Source organism: Micrasema longulum, unplaced genomic scaffold, assembly GCF_059751315.1.
Source record: "Micrasema longulum isolate JH-2025_06_02 unplaced genomic scaffold, ASM5975131v1 h1tg001033l, whole genome shotgun sequence".
In the NCBI taxonomy this organism is placed as follows: domain Eukaryota; kingdom Metazoa; phylum Arthropoda; class Insecta; order Trichoptera; family Brachycentridae; genus Micrasema; species Micrasema longulum.
In genome coordinates this window covers 134,051-154,233 of record NW_028278221.1, presented here as the reverse complement: position 1 = coordinate 154,233, position 20,183 = coordinate 134,051, and the positions used below count along the sequence as shown (strand labels likewise).

The window sequence follows — 20,183 nt, the reverse complement described above, 5'->3', positions numbered from 1 at the left end:
CATAAAATCTAATTCAAAACTTAAAGAATTATGCAATTTACTTTTATCAAGACAAAAGAAGGAATAAGCTTTGAACATTTATTTTTATGTGCAATCAAGACAACATTCAATTTAGATAATGTTGAAAAACTCAAGATCAAAACATGTTATTTAAAAACGCATTGTTTATTTAACTAGTTGCTATAAATCACAACATACATTTTACAATTATTTTTCTGTTCGACCAACAATTTTTGGCCCCAGTATTTGGCATTATCCCAAGATTTGAGGCTTTCGGGTTGGGGAAATGTACTAATTTTGGTACTGCAAATTATTAAAGAAAAATTGACTAAGTTTACCATACAAATTTACTTTTTAAAAATTCAGTTAGAAAATAGAAATGTTTTAAAATATAATATTTTATTTTGATGATACAGACTCGCCTCCTAGTTAAAGAGGTTAGCATATTTATCTACTATGCAAGAGTTCTTGGGTTCGATTAACAAAATTATTGACATTAAATATTTATTGAAAAGGTCTTGTTTTCTGCAATATTTAATTGACTGTAACTTGAAGTAGTATTCAGAATAATCATCTTTCACCTGCCAAGAACCAGGGCCAAGACCACAAACATTGTACCCAAATACTACCAGGTCACAAGGTGGACCAATCTTCAACGGATTTAATTTTTCAGGATTTTAACACGAAATAAAATGTAAATAAAAATTAGTAGAAAACCCTCATCAGATTCTGTTTTATTCCAAGCACAGAAATATACCTATTCTTAATGCTGCCAGAACCCTGATTAAATAATAATCCTACAGTAGTATATTGAGAAACAATTATGATAATACATACCTTTTTAGTAAATTAGTTGCCTCCTTTCTGTCCATGGCGATTCCCAGTTCTGCGAATGCAAAGATGAGTTCTTCTAGATCAACTTTGCCTAGAATACAAATTATAGCAAAGTTAAATGACACCCAAAATATAGTAGCATAGTTTAATTATGACAAAATTGTTTATGGATAGTTAACTTTATTCGAAGAGAGGCGAAATCATCTTCATTTTAAATTTAGTAATGTCAATATTTTGGCGACATTATAGTTGGAAAACTGTTAACACACCTATCCTTATTATTCATACTAGTCTAATGTTCTACCAGCACTGAAATAATGTTTAGCGATATATTACTTTTATGGAGAAAAGCATCTCAAGCAAGATCTCGAGTATAGTATCTCAATGATATTTATAATAACTAAACCAAGCTTGCTAACATGTGTGACTACCAAACACATCTGTTAACCATTCAATGGCTTCAGATGTATTCAGTCATGCAGGTTGGAACATACTAATTTGCATTCTTATTAATACAGAAGGTGTCAAGATTTTAACCCAAAGCATCATTTACATCGAAATAAATTTCACAAATATTTACTTATTGCTGCCGCTACATCGCCAAGGAAAAAAAAAACACTTTCAATATATTCGAGCCAATATAAGAGTAACATACATACATTCGATTTTAACACATTGTTAGCGGGGACCGAGTAAACACATCTTTTGCTACTATCGCTAGAGCGCGAGAAATGACAAAACACATCTGTCCTTGGATGTTTTGTGAAGTAAAAATTACACGTTACATATTGATAGAAGGGGTACTATGAAGTATCTGGCGATTCTAGGAATTAGACTATGGAATCTAAATCATAAAAATAGCGGTGAATTTAAATTGAAATACAACAGGCACTACAAGATAGACGTTTTGTTTGTTACATACAAAAATTATAAAAGTAGATTGTATAGAAAAATAAACATGTATATATTATGTAATTATATTAATCAATGATTTTTTTTTTTTTTAATCTTTCATTATATTTCTTCGGTAGTTTCGCAATACTGTAAAGTTGTAATCTACATTCCTTTCTCAATAATATATTGCGCCATTACAAGTTATTCAACATATTTAAAATACCCAACCATTTGTGTATATTATTCGTAATCAATCGCAGTAGTGAACTGTTACTAAAAAGTTATTTTTTAGATTTGTTTTTATAATACAATGAAAAAAGTTCAAAACATGATCCTCCAGGACGACTCCCTATGGATATGTAAAAAGATGATTAGAAAAGATCAAAGGCATTGGTATAAAGAAGAATATACTAAGGAGACATCATTTGTGCGCCGTTCACAAAAAATGTAGCAAAACCAGCTATATGAGTAAATTTTGTGATTGCCATTACATAAAGGGACATGTTTTCAAAGATATCATACATTAAACACTAATAGTGTTTATTGTTCTGTATTTCACAAAATATACATTTTAAAAATATTTTAATTTAACATTGAAGATCATAGCTGTTTATAAGAAACATGATAATTTGTATTGTAATTACAATAAAGAATTCAATAGTATGCAAAAAGAATTTTAAAATAAGCAACAGTCTAAAAATAAATGTGTGTTATCTATTTTATGTGAAACATAATTTCTCACAAAATGTGAAATAAATTCCCACTTTTAGACGTGGATAAGCCCCAAAATACCCACTAGCAATGTGTTAAAATATAAACAATTTCCACAAAGTAACCATAGAATCTTCAATGGTCTTTGTTTATGTGTGAGCAATAAGAAGTTTACTAATAAAATAATCCTTAATCATTTTCTCATCTACATAAACAATAAAAAAAAAAATATTACTAATAGAGCATACTAAAAATGTATACAATTATATTTTACTATTTATAATTTAATAAAAAAAACCTTACGATTTATACTATACATCTTCAGTTAAGATTGTTGGTTTTCATTATATTATTTGGTTAGTTTTTTTAATTTCTGTATAGTCGCTGTTTTAATATTGTGCAGTAAGTCATTGTACATCGTCAGTCCATTGTTCATAAGTCGGGGTTGGCCTATTCTTGTTTTGGCTCATTGTAAGTGGTAATGTTGTGATCTTCGCGTGTTGTGATTGTGTATGTCAGTTACTCTTGTCAGCGAGATTAGATTTTTTTTGATTTTCCGACCTACATAAAAAGGTTAAACGAACTGTATGTATCGATTTTGCATAAATTTACATAATTTAGTACTGCATGCCTAAAGATTGTATTATTAAGTCTCAGGGATTATTATTACCAAGTGATTTTACTATGTGTGTTTCAGGGAAAATAAATAAGAAATATAATATATAAATATAGTATTGTGAAGAAAATTATTATATTTGCAAGATTTCATTAAACTAAAGGAAATAATAATTTATGAAAAAAAAAAATCTATACATGATAATGTATGGTAAAATAATCCATCTGCTTCGTGGTGTAATGGTCAGCACGTTGCCTACCATGCAAGCAGTCTCGGGTTTGATTCCCGACATGATTGATATGAAATATTGTTTAGAAATGTTAATAATTAGTATATGTTTTAATAATAATTAGATATAAGTTAATATTAGGACATTCATATATTATGTTTGTACAATTTCAAGACTAAAAATAAATAAGTATTTATAAGTGTTTTACACTAGAATACTTCATAATCCCCAGACTGGTACATGAAGCGTAAGACTGATCATCTTATTTTCATGTAACAAAAATGATCAAGTTATGCAGCAATGAAGAACTACAGCTCTACGGAAAATTGGATACAAAAAATGATTTCTTATGCGCGGTAAAAATTAGAGCATTCAATTATATGGTAGTTTCTTGAAAATGTACAAAAAATATTGTAATAAAAATGTACTACTTTGAACATATAAGTCAACTAATGATAAGAAAGTTGTGAAAGATTTCCAGTTTACTTAGCGTAAACTGACCAATCGGCAGAATTGACCGAGAAGCTAAGAGAACTCGAGACGCGTAATTTCAGAAATACAAAACTAAAAATCATAGCGGTGATAAGAAATATAAAAATGTTTAGTAAACAAAATAAATAAAACCAAAATCATAGCGGTGATAATAAGATATATAAAAATGTTTAGTAAACATTTTGGCTTGGTTAATTAGTCTATTAACAAAAGATTTTTTTTTTTTAAAAACCATCAAACTTCCTCATTGGTGTACCAATGCAATGCCCTATGCACCATTAGGTGCAGAAAGGGAATGATGATGATGATACAATAACTAGACTAATTAGTTTATTTTCATATGACTACTATTTTATTCTTAGATTTTAAAATAATTAAATATTATTCACTATGAAACAGACGTGAATATTAATGAACATATTAAAAAACACAGAATAAAAAATTATAACTACATCTCATTTCTAATAATAAGTGCGAATGTGACTGGATTGCAAAGTGTAAATATGTACCACTAACACCGAATGTTTATCATTCCGAAAATAGTATGTTGATCATCTTTTGGTGGAATGGGATGATGTTTACAACATTTCAGCCTCGCGGTTTAGTGGTCAGCGTGTTTGCCTGCCATGCAAGAAGTCTCAGGTCCAATTACCGACATGGTTGATGTGAAATATTTATTTAAATCGATGTTTTAACACTAGAATATTTCATAGTCCCTGGACTGGCACCTGAAGCCTTTCTTTCATGTAACAAAAATTATCAAGATACGCTGCAATTGGTGTCCCAATGCAGTGTGCTATGCACCATTAGGAGTGGAAAGGAAATGAAGAAGGACTTTTATTTGCGCAGGAAATCAGAATTTAAGAATTATTTTGCATTAAAACCCCATTTTTTTCTTAAACATAAATTCGCCATTTGTTTTTGGTGGTCTGTTTAGATATCATTGACTTGAATGATGGGTAAGTTAAAAATTTGCATTATTTTTGAATACGAGTTCGGTCGCATTACTGACACGGCGCAGATAGCAAGCAACATTAATAATGTGTACCTGCTAAATACTACAAGCTAATGCATTGCATGTTGATTGATTTCATCGCTCTATTCCGGGTTAAAGATGAGGAACTGGAAGCGAAACCTATACCACAAAGCCCGGTACACCTAATTTATGTTTTCCTAAAAATATTAATAATTAAAAATAAAATAAACAAACTGTTGTAAGATGTCACTCCCCATTATGTATAAAAGAATTGTTTTTTCTTTTACGCAAAGGGTATTTGTATTTAGTAGATATATTGTATACTTATATTTGTAATCCGAAAAAAAAAAAAGGAAACAATAAGAAAAGAAAAAGTAAACAATAACAAAAAAAATAAAACGATAAAAAGTAAACATAAAAATTAACCATAGTGCACAGCATTGGTACACCAATCGCAGCGTATCTTAAAACAATAAAAATAAAAATAATTAAAACAATAAAAAGTTTTTAAAAAAATAGTAAACGAAAAAAGTTTTAGAAAAAGTTTAAAAAAAGTAAACATTAACAATAAACAACAGTAAACAAAAAAAAAATTACAAAAAAATAAAATGAAGAAAAGTAAAAAAAAAAGTAAACATTGACAATAAAAAGTTTTTAAAAAAAGTTTTAAAAGTAAAAAAAAAGTAAACATTAACAATAAACAACAGTAACATAATGAAACAGTAAACAACAGTAACATGATAAACAGTAAACAAACAAAAAAATTAACAAAAAAATAAAATGAAGAAAAGTAAATAAAATGTAAGCATTAACAATAAAGTTTTTAAAAAAATTTAAAAAAAATTTTTGTTATAAAATGTTTAAAAAAGTTTTTTAAAAAAAAGTTTAAAAAAAGTATTAAAAAAAGTAAAAAAAAAAAAAAAGTAAACATTAACAATAAACAACAGTAACATAATAAACAGTATAACAGTAACATAATAAACAGGAAACAAAAAAAAAATACAAAAAAGTAAAATGAAGAAAAGTAAAAAAAAAAGTAAACATTAACAATAAACAACAGTAACATAATGAAACAGTAAACAACAGTAACATAATAAACAGTAAACAAAAAAAAAATAACAAAAAAAAAAATGTACACATTAACAATAAAAAGTTTTTAAAAAAATTTTAAGAAAAAAATTTTTGTTATAAAATGTTTAAAAAAGTTTTTAAAAAAAAAGTTTAAAAAAAGTATTAAAAAAAGTAAAAAAAAAAAAGTAAACATTAACAATAAACAACAGTAACATAATAAACAGTAAACAGTAACATAATAAACAGGAAACAAAAAAAAAATACAAAAAAAAAAATTACAAAAAAGTAAAATGAAGAAAAGTAAAAAAAAAAAAGTAAACATTAACAATAAAAAGTAAACAAAAAAATTTTACAAAAAAATTTTTATACAGAAAAATGTTTTAAAGTTTTTAAAAAAAGTTTAAAAAAAGTTTTAACAAAAGTAAAAAAAAAAAAAGTAAACATTAACAATAAACAACAGTAACATAATAAACAGTAAACAACAGTAACATAATAAACAGTAAACAACAGTAACATAATAAACAGTAAACAAAAAAAAAAAAAAAAAAAAAAAAAAAAAAAAAAAAAAATGAAGAAAAGTAAAAAAAAAAGTTTTAAAATTCTTTTTAAAAAGTAAAAAAAAAAAAAATTTTAAGTATAAAAAAAAAAGTAAACGAGAAATATATATGTATATAAGACAAAAGAGTAAACATAAAAATTAAGTATAGGGCACTGCATTGGTACACCAATCGCAGCATATCATAATTTTTTTTTTTTTATTACACGAAGATAAGATGATCAGTCGCTTCAGGTACCAATCAGTCCAGGGACTATGAAATATGCTGGTGTGTAAACACCTATCTTTAATTAAAATATTTGAGTTTGTCCAAATGTTTGTAGAGAAAAGACTGGATTTCAACCCCCTCGGGAGTCATTAAGATTAACAAATTATAACAGGGATGGAGAATACCTTAGAAAAGGGTATATGGAAGTCTAGACATTTACAGGGCTTATGACCTGTCATTGGCTGGTTTAAGTGACCACTTTACACACGGTGTAACATTCACCATTTTGCCTATGTTTGAACACCCATATTTCCTTCCATTTGTTGATTAATATAGGTGTTCAAACATATGCAAAATGGTGAATGTTAGAGTGTGTAAAATGGCCACTTAAACCAGTTAATGACAGGTCATAAGCCCTGTAAATGCCTAGACTTCCATATTTTCTTTTCTAAGGTATCTCCATGCCTGTTGTAATTTGTTAACCTATCTTTAAATAAATATTTCATATAAACCATGCCGGGAAACGATCTGACCTTTACACCATGAGGCCGAAACATAAGTGTGCTAAGCTGATTCCATCGTTTTTTTTATCTACGCCACATTTCTGCATACATTTATGAACAAGCTGTGTGCCCATGTGCAGTTACAAATACTAATGCGTTATTCATTTTAGTAACAAGACAAAACGAATTGAACAAATGTCAAGCATAACTTACAAAATCCGAGGCTATCAAAATCAATAATGATATTTATTTATTAATGTTTTATTTAATTATTGTGGTGTTAATGACTTGGAATTTCTTAAAAAAGAACAAACTGTAAATAAATTATATTCTCTGGCCGTCATGGACTTTGGAAAGGGAATATTCAATATAAATAATTGAAGAAAAACGATTCATACGCAGATTGCACCATACACCATGCACAGATTGACATTAGTCATAAAAAAAAAAAATTACATACCGAAATGAAATATGCCATTGATAAATGTTAAGATGCACATATTTTTATTTAATAAATTTAAATATATAATGTAATAAATCTTTTATGCATAAATAATGCAAAACATATTAAAGGTCATTTTTAAAATATGCTAAATAAAATTTATCTGAATGTAATATAAATTTGATGATCATTTTTACATCAATAAATGATTTTTCACTTTGAAATCTCTAAAAAGACAGCATGTTTTCTAAATTGTTTAAATTTGAGATAAATGCAATCCATTTGACAGATTGCAGGCTTATTCCATCGTTATACCATGCTTCAAGTTTCTATGGTCACTATCTCAGCTCTATACCGGGTATAACTATAATAATTTATTTTATTATTTAATCTGATTTTTACATTTATTTTTAATTATTTTAAACTTCTCCTGAATGTATTATACAATTTTTAGGTTTAAATTTTGTTTCTAAACTAGATATGTTCATATTATAGTTTTGTAAAAGGCAATTTTGCCATACGTGTCAATAAAATAAAATAATTTTATGCAAAGTTTTAAAAGAATTTTTACTATACCATCCTTATTCTATAACTATGCCTAGGCGTAATTCCATACCAGGTTTATAAATTAGGCTCATAGAGGTTACAGTTAGAGAGTAAATATCAAAAATGACTACACGTTAACAAAAATTGACTATGTTCGGGATTCGCAGTCTAAGGGTTTGAACACTACAAACAGATAATGTTCATACTTTTTTTCAATTTTAATTTCTCGTTGATTGAGTTGCTGATTTATTTCCATAGAGAGAGGATTATAAAAATACAAGTAATAATTACCATCTTGGTTCTTGTCAAGGTGGGTGAACTGAAGTTTAAGATTTTTTTCATGTTCCTTTACATAGTGGATGAATTCAGATAGGCTCACATCACCGCTGTCATTGGAATCCGACTGGGCCAAGAATTTCTGAAATATAATAAAATAAAACCTAATAAATAAAACACGTAATGAGATTTTGAGTGATTTCTATAATCAGAGATGAAAAGTCATTCATAATTATAATTGGACAAATTAACCATACAAAATGAGAAAACGTGACATAATATAAAAACATAAAAACATTTATTCCGAAGATTTCATTAATTATATAGCTAAGAAGTGATGGTTTTATTTAGTATTTAAACCAGTATTTCTCAAAGTGGGCGATGATGCCCCATTGTGAACACTGAAGGCATTCAGGGAGGGTAGAAGGCCCAGATAAAATTGGGGGCGATGGCTGATTAAAAGTCTTTAAAATGCTTGCCACACGTCCCAGTTTTACAAATTGGTCATGGCTGGTATGGCAATTTCTCATGCATGGACTTCTCCTCTCCCTAGGTAACACTTCGATTGCACAACAAAATGTAATTTAATTCTTTTGTGTTGCACAACAGATTGTAAATTAATTATTTTGGGGGCTTCAACACAATTTTTCATTCTCAAAATAGTGGGCGAAATATGTTTGAGAATTTCTGATTAAAACCATGCCGGTTATTAGTAAAATTGACTTTGAGATCAGCTTAATTTACACAGATATATAAATATTACAATGACAGAATGATGGCCATGACAGAGTTTCATAAACTTTGAACTAAAAAATGCTGGCAAAGTAGGCAGTAGAGTATCAGTATGAATATCTAATAGATAAAATGAGTATTTTTTAATACCACATGCCTGCTGTCAGGTTAGGGCTGTATTAATAAATATGTATGCATGAGCACAATAGTTTTACATGACACAGGATCAAGATGACAACGTAGCTATTTCAATGTTTTAAAATACTTAACAGAAAAAGATGCATGTTTCAGTAAAAATATCACCCAATTTTTATGGCGAATTTATGCACAACGTGGCATTCATGTATTTTTTTAAAGTATGGCTTTTTACGAACTCATAGTATGTCAACGTCAGATTGTCGACAGATACTGATCGGGATGATGACTGCAAGCGATAATTTGATCAAGTTTGCATATAAAGGCGCTCTAACAGCAAACTGCCATCAAAGGATATAATAATTACGTTCAGAACCAATATACAGATGATTTTACTAACCTCAGCATACTTCTGATGCAGGCCGAATTCCCGAAGAGCTCTAGACAGATCGTGAATATCAATTTTTCCATCTCCGTCGACATCCAACTTAGAAAACAGCTTCTCAAGACGTTCTTCATCTTCTTTTGGCAGCTCCTCGATCTTTAGGGGAGGACGACATTTCACTGCTGGGCCATTCTGGGTTGACGGCATTGTAAAACGGTGTCCGATTTAAATTAATATTAACTTAAGTAATTAGCGGTAATTCAAGCCGGTGGTGATAAAAAACTCAATTTTTTAAAGTGTAAATTAGAATTTAATAATGCAAAATAAATACGTTTACCAATCAGTCGTGTGAAGAATTGAATACAGCAAGAGCGAGCTACTGGAGCGTGCAGATCGCCCGACGTTTCGAAAAGTACTGATTCTCGGTCCGCCGATCGGTCGCTCGTTCACTGTTCGTTCCACAGTTATCCCCACCACACCTGGTATTAGTGAAGCGAACACGGACACCATAATCTCGTAATCGATTTTATTTTAAATCGCACTAACTTTTTTTTGCCGGTTTGCCAAACCCGGTTAGATTTTATTAATTACTCAGCTTTTCGCATTTTATAAGTCACACATATGTATAAGAATGCAGAAATCGAAATTAAAAGTTAAATAAATGAATATTGTCAATGGGAAACAAATAAACGTATTTATAATATTTATTTATTCATTTATATACACGGCACGCAGTGCGTTTTACCTTACAAAAACACATATTTAATAAAATATATACACTTCAATATAATATGAGAAAGAAAAGAAAAATTAAAATGGAATTATAATATTTAAATACGTTAATACAGCAGATTCATAAAAATAAAATGATTCGACATAAATTATAAAAAAATAAACGAAATGTGCATACAAAATTTTAAATTTTAAATAGAAAGTATTTTTTTAAGGAGGTAGAAAATATAAGTTTATTAAATTTAAAGAGCAAGAAAACTATTTTATTATATATTTATAAATATAGTACATAATAGTGCCGAAACAAAAGTAAACGCAGAAAGCACTGTAATCTAACAAATATAAATTACCATGTCTTGCGGGTGTCTTTAAATTCACAATTTAAGTATGTAAAATTATTTTTTGGCATCCATTAATCTTACCACTTTAAATGTTATGTTATGAATAAAAGAAAATATTTAGAAAAATAAAAATAGAAAAACGTTTTTTTTTTTCGTTGCTCAATTTTTGTTAATTATGAAACAGAAAATTATCAATTTTTCAAAACGTATTTTACAGTTTTCAATGACGAAGTTAATTGTTGTTTTATTTTTTGTCATTTGTTAATATACCAATAAACTAAACCAAAAAACAATTCTGGATATTTTTATATATCGCATTATCAGCGCTATGATTTTTCAACAAAGGTTTATATTTCTGAAATAACTCCACCTGTGACGTCAGAGGTTCTTCTCTGTCAGTTTTTCCAATTGGTTCATTTACGGTAAGCAAATCGGATATCCTTCACAGCCCTCATATCATTGGTTGGTTCATATGAACCAGTGACGTTCAGAATAGTGAGTTTTTATTCAAATATTTATGATTATTATTTCTTCTTACATATTCAAGAATCTTTGCTATAGAATTTTATGTTCTAATTTTTACCGCGTCCAATAAAATATTTTTTGTATCCAATAGCCATCCCGTAGGGCTGAAATTCTTCATTATTATTTAATGCGTTTTATAAGAACCTTATTTTATGAAATAACAATATTTTTTTTAGCTTAGAACTTTTATTACATGCAAACAAAAACCTTTAAATTCACAGAATATCATATCATTTATACCTATAATTCTCCTTTGTCTTCCTTAATCTTTCCTCCTTTCCTCTTTCCTCTTTTTTTCCTTTTTCCCATTGAGTAATAATTTTGATTTAAGGTAATTTTCTTTAGCTTTTTAATATTTTGTTCTATTGAATATGTTCTGTAACTTGAACTGTAAAAATGAAACTATTATTTTATCGGTTGGTTGGAAGAAATTGTCATTTGGCAATAAGCCCGCCAATGTACAAATAACACCATGTACAAAAAGTTAAATAAATAAATATAATTATGATTTATTTACTTATATAAGTTTTTAATTTAAAAATACTTGGTACACTTCCATTTATTTATTTGACCAATTAGCGCTTTCACTCTATTTGGCATCTTCAGAGTGGAGAATATTATACAGTGTGAGGATAATTTATAATTATTTTTCTTTTTTTCTTTTATTTAGAAAACATACAGTACAGTTACAAAGTTTTATATTTTACACAGTTAGACTGAAATTTAAAGGACCGGCGAAGTTTTCATCTTATAAAACCATATTATAAAATTATTATAAAACTATATACTATCTTAAGTGTAAGTACATTTAAAAATAAGTTGAAAAAGATACAATACGCAATATTTCAATGGAACAGAGTGACACAAATCACTGAAAAATGTGTTGGCGGTGTACTTTAAGAAAAGATTTTATAATAACTAATTAATTCCATCAAGAATTGTAAATAAATAATTTTAATATATGTATTTTTTAAAAAGCTATAATTATGTTTTTCATTCGGATTATATGAACGTTAATATTAATTTGACATTTATAATAAATTAATGACGCTAAATTATCAGTATTGTTATAAACAAATTAAAAAACTATTTTCATGTATTGCGTTTATGAGCTGCAAATAATCATGCATTTACAAAATTGTGAGCGCAAATATGTGAATGTTATTGGATGCACGACGATTCAAGAAGATTAAAAATAACCCCTAGTTAAATTGGGCGGGCTTCTTTACTTACATTATTGATGGGAGCTTAAACTAATCTTAAAATTGAACCACTTAGTAAACCTGGCATTTTTTTTTATATTAGTTTGCCAATGTGTTGTCATGTAAAATATAAACCCCTTTTAAACCATGGTATTAATTATTCAAAGCATATGTGTTTATGAGGTGTTTATTATGAATTATTATCAAAATGGATCTTACGGCAGCGCCGGAATTTGAAAGAAATAATTTTAAGCTGATTAAGTGCCTCATTCTAATGATATTGTATTGCGTATGGATGGATGGGTCAAAAACGTAAAAAATAGAACCCAGTAAAGTTTTAACATAATATCTTTGAAACGCGGTTTTTTTAAAATGGTGTGAGTTCAAATTTTTTTAGAACAGGGTAGTTTTAGCCATATCATATACGAAAACAAAAATCAGAAATTGCTACTATAAAAAGCCATAAAGTTTTTTCTAGAAAATAAAACATAATATAATCGTTTTCCTTATGAATAAATTAATTAAAAATAATCGCATAAATTAATTGTTTGTTTTTGGATGCCCATCACTAATGACGCGGCACCAAAAGCAATGTGAAATGGCGGGAAAAGACATAGGCGATGCGTACATTTCTAATGCAAACGAAATAAGCTTTTATTGATATGTAAAATAGGTACGATTTTTCTATGCTTCCCGTATTCTACACGACGAAATGCATAAAAATAATATTCAAAGCGGATAATATTATTATGTATCAGCAAAATTACAAATTCCTTTACTTTGAGATGAAAACTACTTAAGGACAACATATATAAATCTTTATTATCTTCTATCTATCTTTCTATCTTCTTCTATAAATATATATATAATACTATTAATCTGTGTATAAAAGGCAATGTTCGAATGGTTGTCTTCGACGGACTTAATAACTACCGGACCGATTTACGTGCGGTTTTCAGATAAATGTACACCTTTTCCACGAAAAGGTTTCTAGCTCATAAAATCTTCAATTTATTAAACACAAAAAAAAGTTAGGAGCGTAAAAATGCGCATAACTCCAATGGAATTCATTTTTAAATGTCAAAACCATAGAATTAAGAATAGTCCAGAAAGAGCGTAGAATCGTATTTGAATACATCGTACTGTGTCCAAAAAAGCCCCCATTATGCCCCCCTTTCACTTAATGTTGCACGATGCGAAAAAATATAATCACAAAACAAATGTAAGGTTAAACAAAAGCAATCTGTTAATTTCTCTTAAATTTTATTGTGCACGCGGAAATATTGATTGACACAACAAAGTAGATAAGTAAAAGGTCATTTAAAAAGAGTAATTGAATTAATGGACTTTTGAACCTAAAATAAAAAACAAATTTAATTTTCATAAAACGGATATTTTTATATCATGAAAAATAATATTTGATGTTTTGAAGATAATGTCGTTCAAATGTCCACCACAGAGTTGTTTAATCCGAGGTCCAATTTTCATAAGCTCTCTAATTAGATGAGCAAAGTAGGGTAAACAAAAATTTACTACCCTATTTTTATTTACTATTTACTAGAAACACTAACGAAATGTTCATTTAGATTTTTTTACAATCTGACAGATGGAAAAATAATTCAATTTTTAAGTCATGTATTTGCTACTTACACATTCATTTGCTAATTACACATGAAATGTGATCCCACCCTGTTTCTTTACTAGCATTATTTCTACACTTTTAAAGGACACAACACGGCATAGTTGAATTCAAATCAAGAGTTGCGTACTGAGCGACGTCTACAAAGAAACTAATGGGTCAAAACGTAAACCTACTCATTTATGAGTAGTTTAATCGCCTTCTGTTAGATGTGCGTGTGCGGTTTCTGGTCAAAACCATAGAGTCCAAACATTTGAAAAAATCACAAATACATTATTTTGCTCAACATACACTGCTTAGTTGTCACAATACGAATTTTCAATCTTTCAATTTGATAACATTTTATAATGTTTCTCCATTTAATTAATTAGGCTATATACGAGAAGTAATGAGTAATGTTAGAATGGACTGCATAAGTCCGTCAATTAAATAAATAAATAAATAATAAATAATTAATATCTAATGTTTGTCAATTTTGAGGTTATAAACTATCCGGCTGTCATTTCCGCGCTCTCGAATATTTGGCCATATTATTTTACGGGGTAAGTAAATCCTCTTTTCGGTTTGTATATTTTCATTTATGAATTCTTTTAAACATTTTCAATCAGTTATTATTATTTTTTATTCCCACAAATATTTCTATTCTGGACCTCCTCTCCTCGGACCTTTGATATGTGTGTCGGCAACAATAGCCGCGGGACCACAACCCGATTCAACGTTATGCATTTCGAAAAAAAGGAAGTAAGTCTTTTTATGTGATTGAATATTTTTTACAAAGGTAATATTTATGGATAAAACAGATACTAATGACAGGTAACAAATTCAGAGACGAGGACGAGCAAGGAAGACGTGGCATGATCAGATAAACCAAAATCTTAAGTCTGGTCATGTCAAAAGCAGACAGAACCGAAGGGCATTAAATTTTTTATTAATTGCCTAATATTTTGCTTAAGTGGAATCAATTTTCATAAATGTTCCTTTTGTCCTAATATTTATTTTCTTTTCGTTTTCAGGAAATCTTTAAAGAAAGAATGGATTTTGGTACACCACGCATTAAGCGAACATGCTAAATTTTAGATACCGTCAAACATGACAATTTAGTCCAAGCAAGACAATTTTGCCCACTGCCGAAATCCTTAACAAAATCATGTATTAAAGTAAGAAAAGTTACTGGTATTATTATAATTACATTTGGTAAGTACATCTTGATAGTTCCATGGCAAAACTAAATATTCAGTTCACCGCCAGTTTCAGTTGATCACTTGAAATTTGCAGTTAAACTTGAAGGTCTGTTTTTGTTTATCCATAAATAGTGTCAAAACTTTTGTTGTTGCGGAGTTTGTGTTGAAACGAGGCAAGTAAGTTTTATATATTTCATTGCATACATAATAACAACGCTATAGAAAGTATTTCTGCATATCTATTTGAACAAACAAAATAGATATTTAAGTGGACAAAATTGCCTTAGATTTTTTAGCTAGTGTTTTAACAATTTTGCCCACGTCTAGGGTTGTCGCTACTTTGAAAAGATCCAAGACAAAAACCAGAAAACAGAAAAAGAATACATCAGCTGACCCGAAGAAAAAAAAAGTACCTGCTGCTTAAACAAAGTAGAAAATATAAAAGAAAATGAAGTAAGCGACAAAAACATGATTTTAAACGAGGTAACCGAATGTTTTGTTCAAACTGGCCCATAAATCAGGTTTTTTGCCAAAGATTTAACAAATAAAATAAAAAAACTGATGGGGGTTTTAATTCAAATACACGCTGAAAATAACAAGCCAGTTATCCTGTTCATCAAAACTTTTTATAGCACACATCAATTGGATAACAATCCATACAATTTTTCTCCCCCATCAGGATCAAAAGAGAACGAACACCTTACAAAGGAGAACATTGAAAAATTTGTCAAAGTGACACGGACACAACAGACTCTGATGCCTACTCAGTTGATGAATCAACAGGTTTTGAGACATTCATCATAAGTCATCACGACAAATATGAACAACGTGCCTCCGTATCTTCGGCCGAGGAAAACAAAAAAACAATGTCTGATCCGCTTTAAATTAATAACGGTAAAGAAGGCTTAGTAAAGTTTAACACTGTTGATATGCAAAACGACAAATATTTGTAGGTTAAGTTATCAGCGCATTAACAACCACAATTTTAATATTGTTATGTCATTTGTAAGACGCAAACGTAATGGTACTTTTGTGTGGCCTCAAGCTGAGGATATTGCTGATGTATTTAATTGGAACATAGTGAAATCTTTGCTGAACCTGTCATCTTGCGTCAAGGTTTTCATAAATTCAACTGCAAGATTGAGTCATTTTCTGTGAGTAAATTAAAAATTCTTATACCTAAACCAATTTTTATTTTTACCCTTCAAAAAACAATTTAAACTATTTAAAAAAAAAGTAAGAATATCCGACCATATTTAAGAAAGTTTTATTTAATTAAATTTGCCAGCTTATTTGTGAAATTATGAAGACCTATTTTTATTATTTTAAATGGTTTTTGTACAAATATTTTTAACCGTCTAAAGAAGAGAATAAAACATTGAAAATATAAATTTGTACATAAAATACAATTTAAAAAGATAGGTTAATAGCAAATAATTTCACCGCTGTACTAAATTCAAAATAAAGAATTATTTTTTGTTTTCTACGTACACATTTAAAGAAAAATCGTTTTGAGAGCTTGCCCCCTTAATTACGAAAAACACATCAGAACTGAAATGGTTTGTAAAAAAATTTCAAATGCGATTTATAATTTATTGGGTTATGCATAGTCAAACACGAACAAATTTAAAGGATTAGAGATAAACTTCTTTGGTTTTGTTAAAAATCCAATTATGTGCCAACCACGGCACACAAATCAGCATTGTATAGAAACATTGAGGAAAAGTGGACAATGATGTCTGACCTGTTTTTTGCATTGATTTTATAATGGTTATGTCTCAATGATGCTATTGTTTAAACAAACAACAACAGCATTTTTCGCCCAAAAATTAATAATAAACTGAATAATAAGGATGATAAAACCTAAAATAACAGTTAATGACCAAGGGGGAAAAATTATTTATCAACAAGTGCAGATAGTTTTGCCCAGTATATTTTGTCTTTGAAAATTGCATAAATAAAAGAAAAGCAAACATTGTGTACTTGTAAAAATGCTTAGAATAATTAGAATTACTATTCAACAAAATGGACAGGAGTAGTCCCATACAAAAATTCTATGATATTGTAAAAGTTTGGTTAAACTGGGCAAAATTGACACATTTGACGATAGTAATGATAATAGAATTATGAATGCAGCGACTGAGGAAATGGCTGAATGCAGGATGCAGTGAATAATGCATGTAGATGTCAGTTCAGAAGTACTAAAATGTTATAGAAGGAATGCTCGAAGAAGAGTTGATAATCTTACTAGCGAACAGCGTGAAAGAGTCAATGAAAATCGAGAAAAAAAAAAAATGTGATGAGTTCAGAACAAGTCGAAGAAAAGAATGTAAGACGAAGAATAAATATGCTGTGTCCAGAACAAGTTGAAGAAAAGATTGCACAACAAAGGGAAGCGTGGAGAATGAATGTTATGAGTTCCATACAAGTTGAAGAGAGGAATGCACGTCAAAGGGAAGCGAGGAGAATAAATGTTATGAGTTCTATACAAGTTGAAGAGAAGAATGCCCTAAAAATTTCAGGAATTTTATAAGACAACATAATACTTCCGATGCGTTTGCTTCTTTTCGTGCAAAGATCGCAAATATCCCTGGAAATAGTCCATATTATTTGAAAATATTAGGTGAAGTATATAATTTGAAAATCCTGCAGTTCTTTGGGCATATTTCCAGGGGGAGCTCTGATAGTTTGAAGAAAACTATTCTCCTGGGAAGTGTCGAAGGGACAAGGTCGCGTGGACGTCAACTGACAAGATGGAGCGGCACAGTCACTGAATTATCAGAATCATCACTGACGAATACCTATAGAAGAGCACAAGACCGTTTCAGATGGAGGGAGACTGTTTACAGACGAGCCATGCCTGGAGTCAGGCGTAATCACCATCCTCAGACATGAGGCACGGATTGAAGAGTATAATTTAATATCAAAAAGTATTCAGGTACCAGCCGGAAAAACTCCATCATATGCCCAGTTGAATGTATATGATGCAGATGAAGCAGTTGCGGTAAGAATAAATCATCCCTCTAATGCAAGTTGTAAAATAAGTATGACGTTTACAATCGTCGAAGTATTACGTCAGGTAAGTCCTTATGCAAAAAAATATACAAATTTCAGAGGAGCTGTACGAGATGAGAAAGCCTGAATACAAGCTAATAGAGGAGAAATGCGAGATATACGTCTTTTTTTTAACGTTCAACCACTGATGATCAAAGAAGGTATAATGGTCCAGTAACCACTGATAAAGTTGCTATAATATATGTTGCAGATCGTGATGGGATGTTGCCCCATCAAGTAGATATTACAGTTTATTCATATCGATCAGCGGAACCTCAGCAAATAAGTATGTTATCTGCGCACCTAGATCCGATGGTGTTTCTTCTAGGTACTGTTTCCAAGGGGAGAGCTCGGTTGGATACCAGGTCTACAGCATCATTCTGATTTTTATTATTTTTTTTATTATTATTTTTTTATTTAACTTTTGTACATAATGTTATTTCTACATTGGCGGACTTATTGCCAAATTTTGCACACTAAGGTGACAGCAATGCAGTTATACGCTAGTAAAATAGCTGTGCATAGGTGCGGTAACATATCACGTTAGATGTTTAGCTTTGGAAAGAGGGGCTCGAGAAGGTAATGTTATTCTTCCCTCAACTTTCGTTGGAGGTCCATGTCATATTAAACTTTTTCAAGATTCAATGGCGATGTTTCATAAATTTGGTCAGCCAGATCTCTTCATTACATGTAATAAAAAGTGTCCAGAAATTTTAGGTGAGTTAAAGTCTTTTCAAACCACATCCGATCGACCAGATTTGGTCGCCAGAGTTTTTTAATTGAAATTAGAAGAGTTTATGAAAGACATGTTGATACACATATTTTCGGCAGGGTTGTAGCTTGGGTATATGTTATTGAAGAGCAAAAGAGAGGATTATCACATTTGCATGGGTTATTTAGATTGTGTGAATCAGATAAATTCGTTCCACAACAGAAATAGATAATATTAAATCTGCAGAACTACCAGGTGTAGGGATTGGTGGGTTATATAATATTATTTTAACAAATAATATTCATTATCCGTGTGGAGATTTGAATCCGAAATCTGTATGCATGGTGAATGGAAAGTGTCAACAATAGATTTGTTGTGCCACATTTCTTTATTTATACTTTTACAATTTTGTATAATTTTTTTATACAGGATAATGTTCCCTCACTGGTGTGTCTCGTGCCGAGGGAAACATGCCTTAAATTAGTTATTTAACATAGTTAACATAATAAGAAAATAAAAATGTAATTAATCTAACTAACCTAATTATCATCTTAAACATAATGAGGAATATAGAATATAGTAACCATAAAAAACACAATAAATTCATATAGACTTATGGACAAAATTTCATAATCAGGAAATAATTTTTTACCTATTTGGCTTGATCCACTCATCGATCCGTGCGCAACCCACCTCCACTATCCATTTCTTGATAGCAATTTTATATGGTGAGTACTTACTAATTGTCCTTATGGACAATATAAGTAGATTGTACCCTTTAACCGAGTAGTAGGCCAATCCTCTTATATCAATCTCTATAATGCATACCTTAGTGAAAAATACAATGCACATATAACTGTTGAAATTTGCTCATCAATTTCAAGTGTTAAATACCTACATAAATACATAACTAAAGGTTTTGATTGTGCTCGAATTGAATTGAGTCATAATGGTAATCCTGGTGAGGAAAACAGAACAGAGTCGTAGAATTTGATGAAATTAGTCAGTACTTAAATTGTCTATACATTTCTGCACCTAAAGCTGCGTGGAGAGTGTTAGGTAATCCTATATATGACAATTCCCATTCAGTTCTTTCGTTATCTGTTCATTTGCCCGGTGGTCAATCGCCTTACACGAAGCACTAAGACGAGCATCTATATTTGAAACAGCGTTGATAGCTTGGTTTAAATG

The 20,183-nt window shown here is 29.7% G+C and overlaps 1 protein-coding gene and 1 long non-coding RNA gene across 2 annotated transcripts in view; one reads left to right on the top strand and one right to left on the bottom strand.

The window, feature by feature from the left end:
• SCaMC (Short Calcium-binding Mitochondrial Carrier) overlaps positions 1 to 10,057 on the bottom strand; it is a 52,869-nt gene extending 42,812 nt beyond the window's left edge. The window contains exons 1-3 of the mRNA XM_088232891.1: positions 9,622 to 10,057; positions 8,370 to 8,496; positions 838 to 925 (exon numbers count right to left, since the gene is read on the bottom strand). Of these exons, the coding sequence (XP_088089017.1) occupies positions 838 to 925; positions 8,370 to 8,496; positions 9,622 to 9,813 (407 nt within the window). The 5' untranslated portion in view covers positions 9,814 to 10,057. The remainder of the gene's footprint in view (positions 1 to 837; positions 926 to 8,369; positions 8,497 to 9,621) is intronic.
• A 4,390-nt stretch (positions 10,058 to 14,447) lies between these two features.
• Positions 14,448 to 16,410, top strand: LOC148277429 (uncharacterized). The gene is made up of 3 exons (XR_015823479.1): positions 14,448 to 14,587; positions 14,738 to 14,786; positions 15,059 to 16,410. It is a non-coding gene; the product is annotated as an uncharacterized LOC148277429 (long non-coding RNA).
• Positions 16,411 to 20,183: the final 3,773 nt, after the last annotated feature.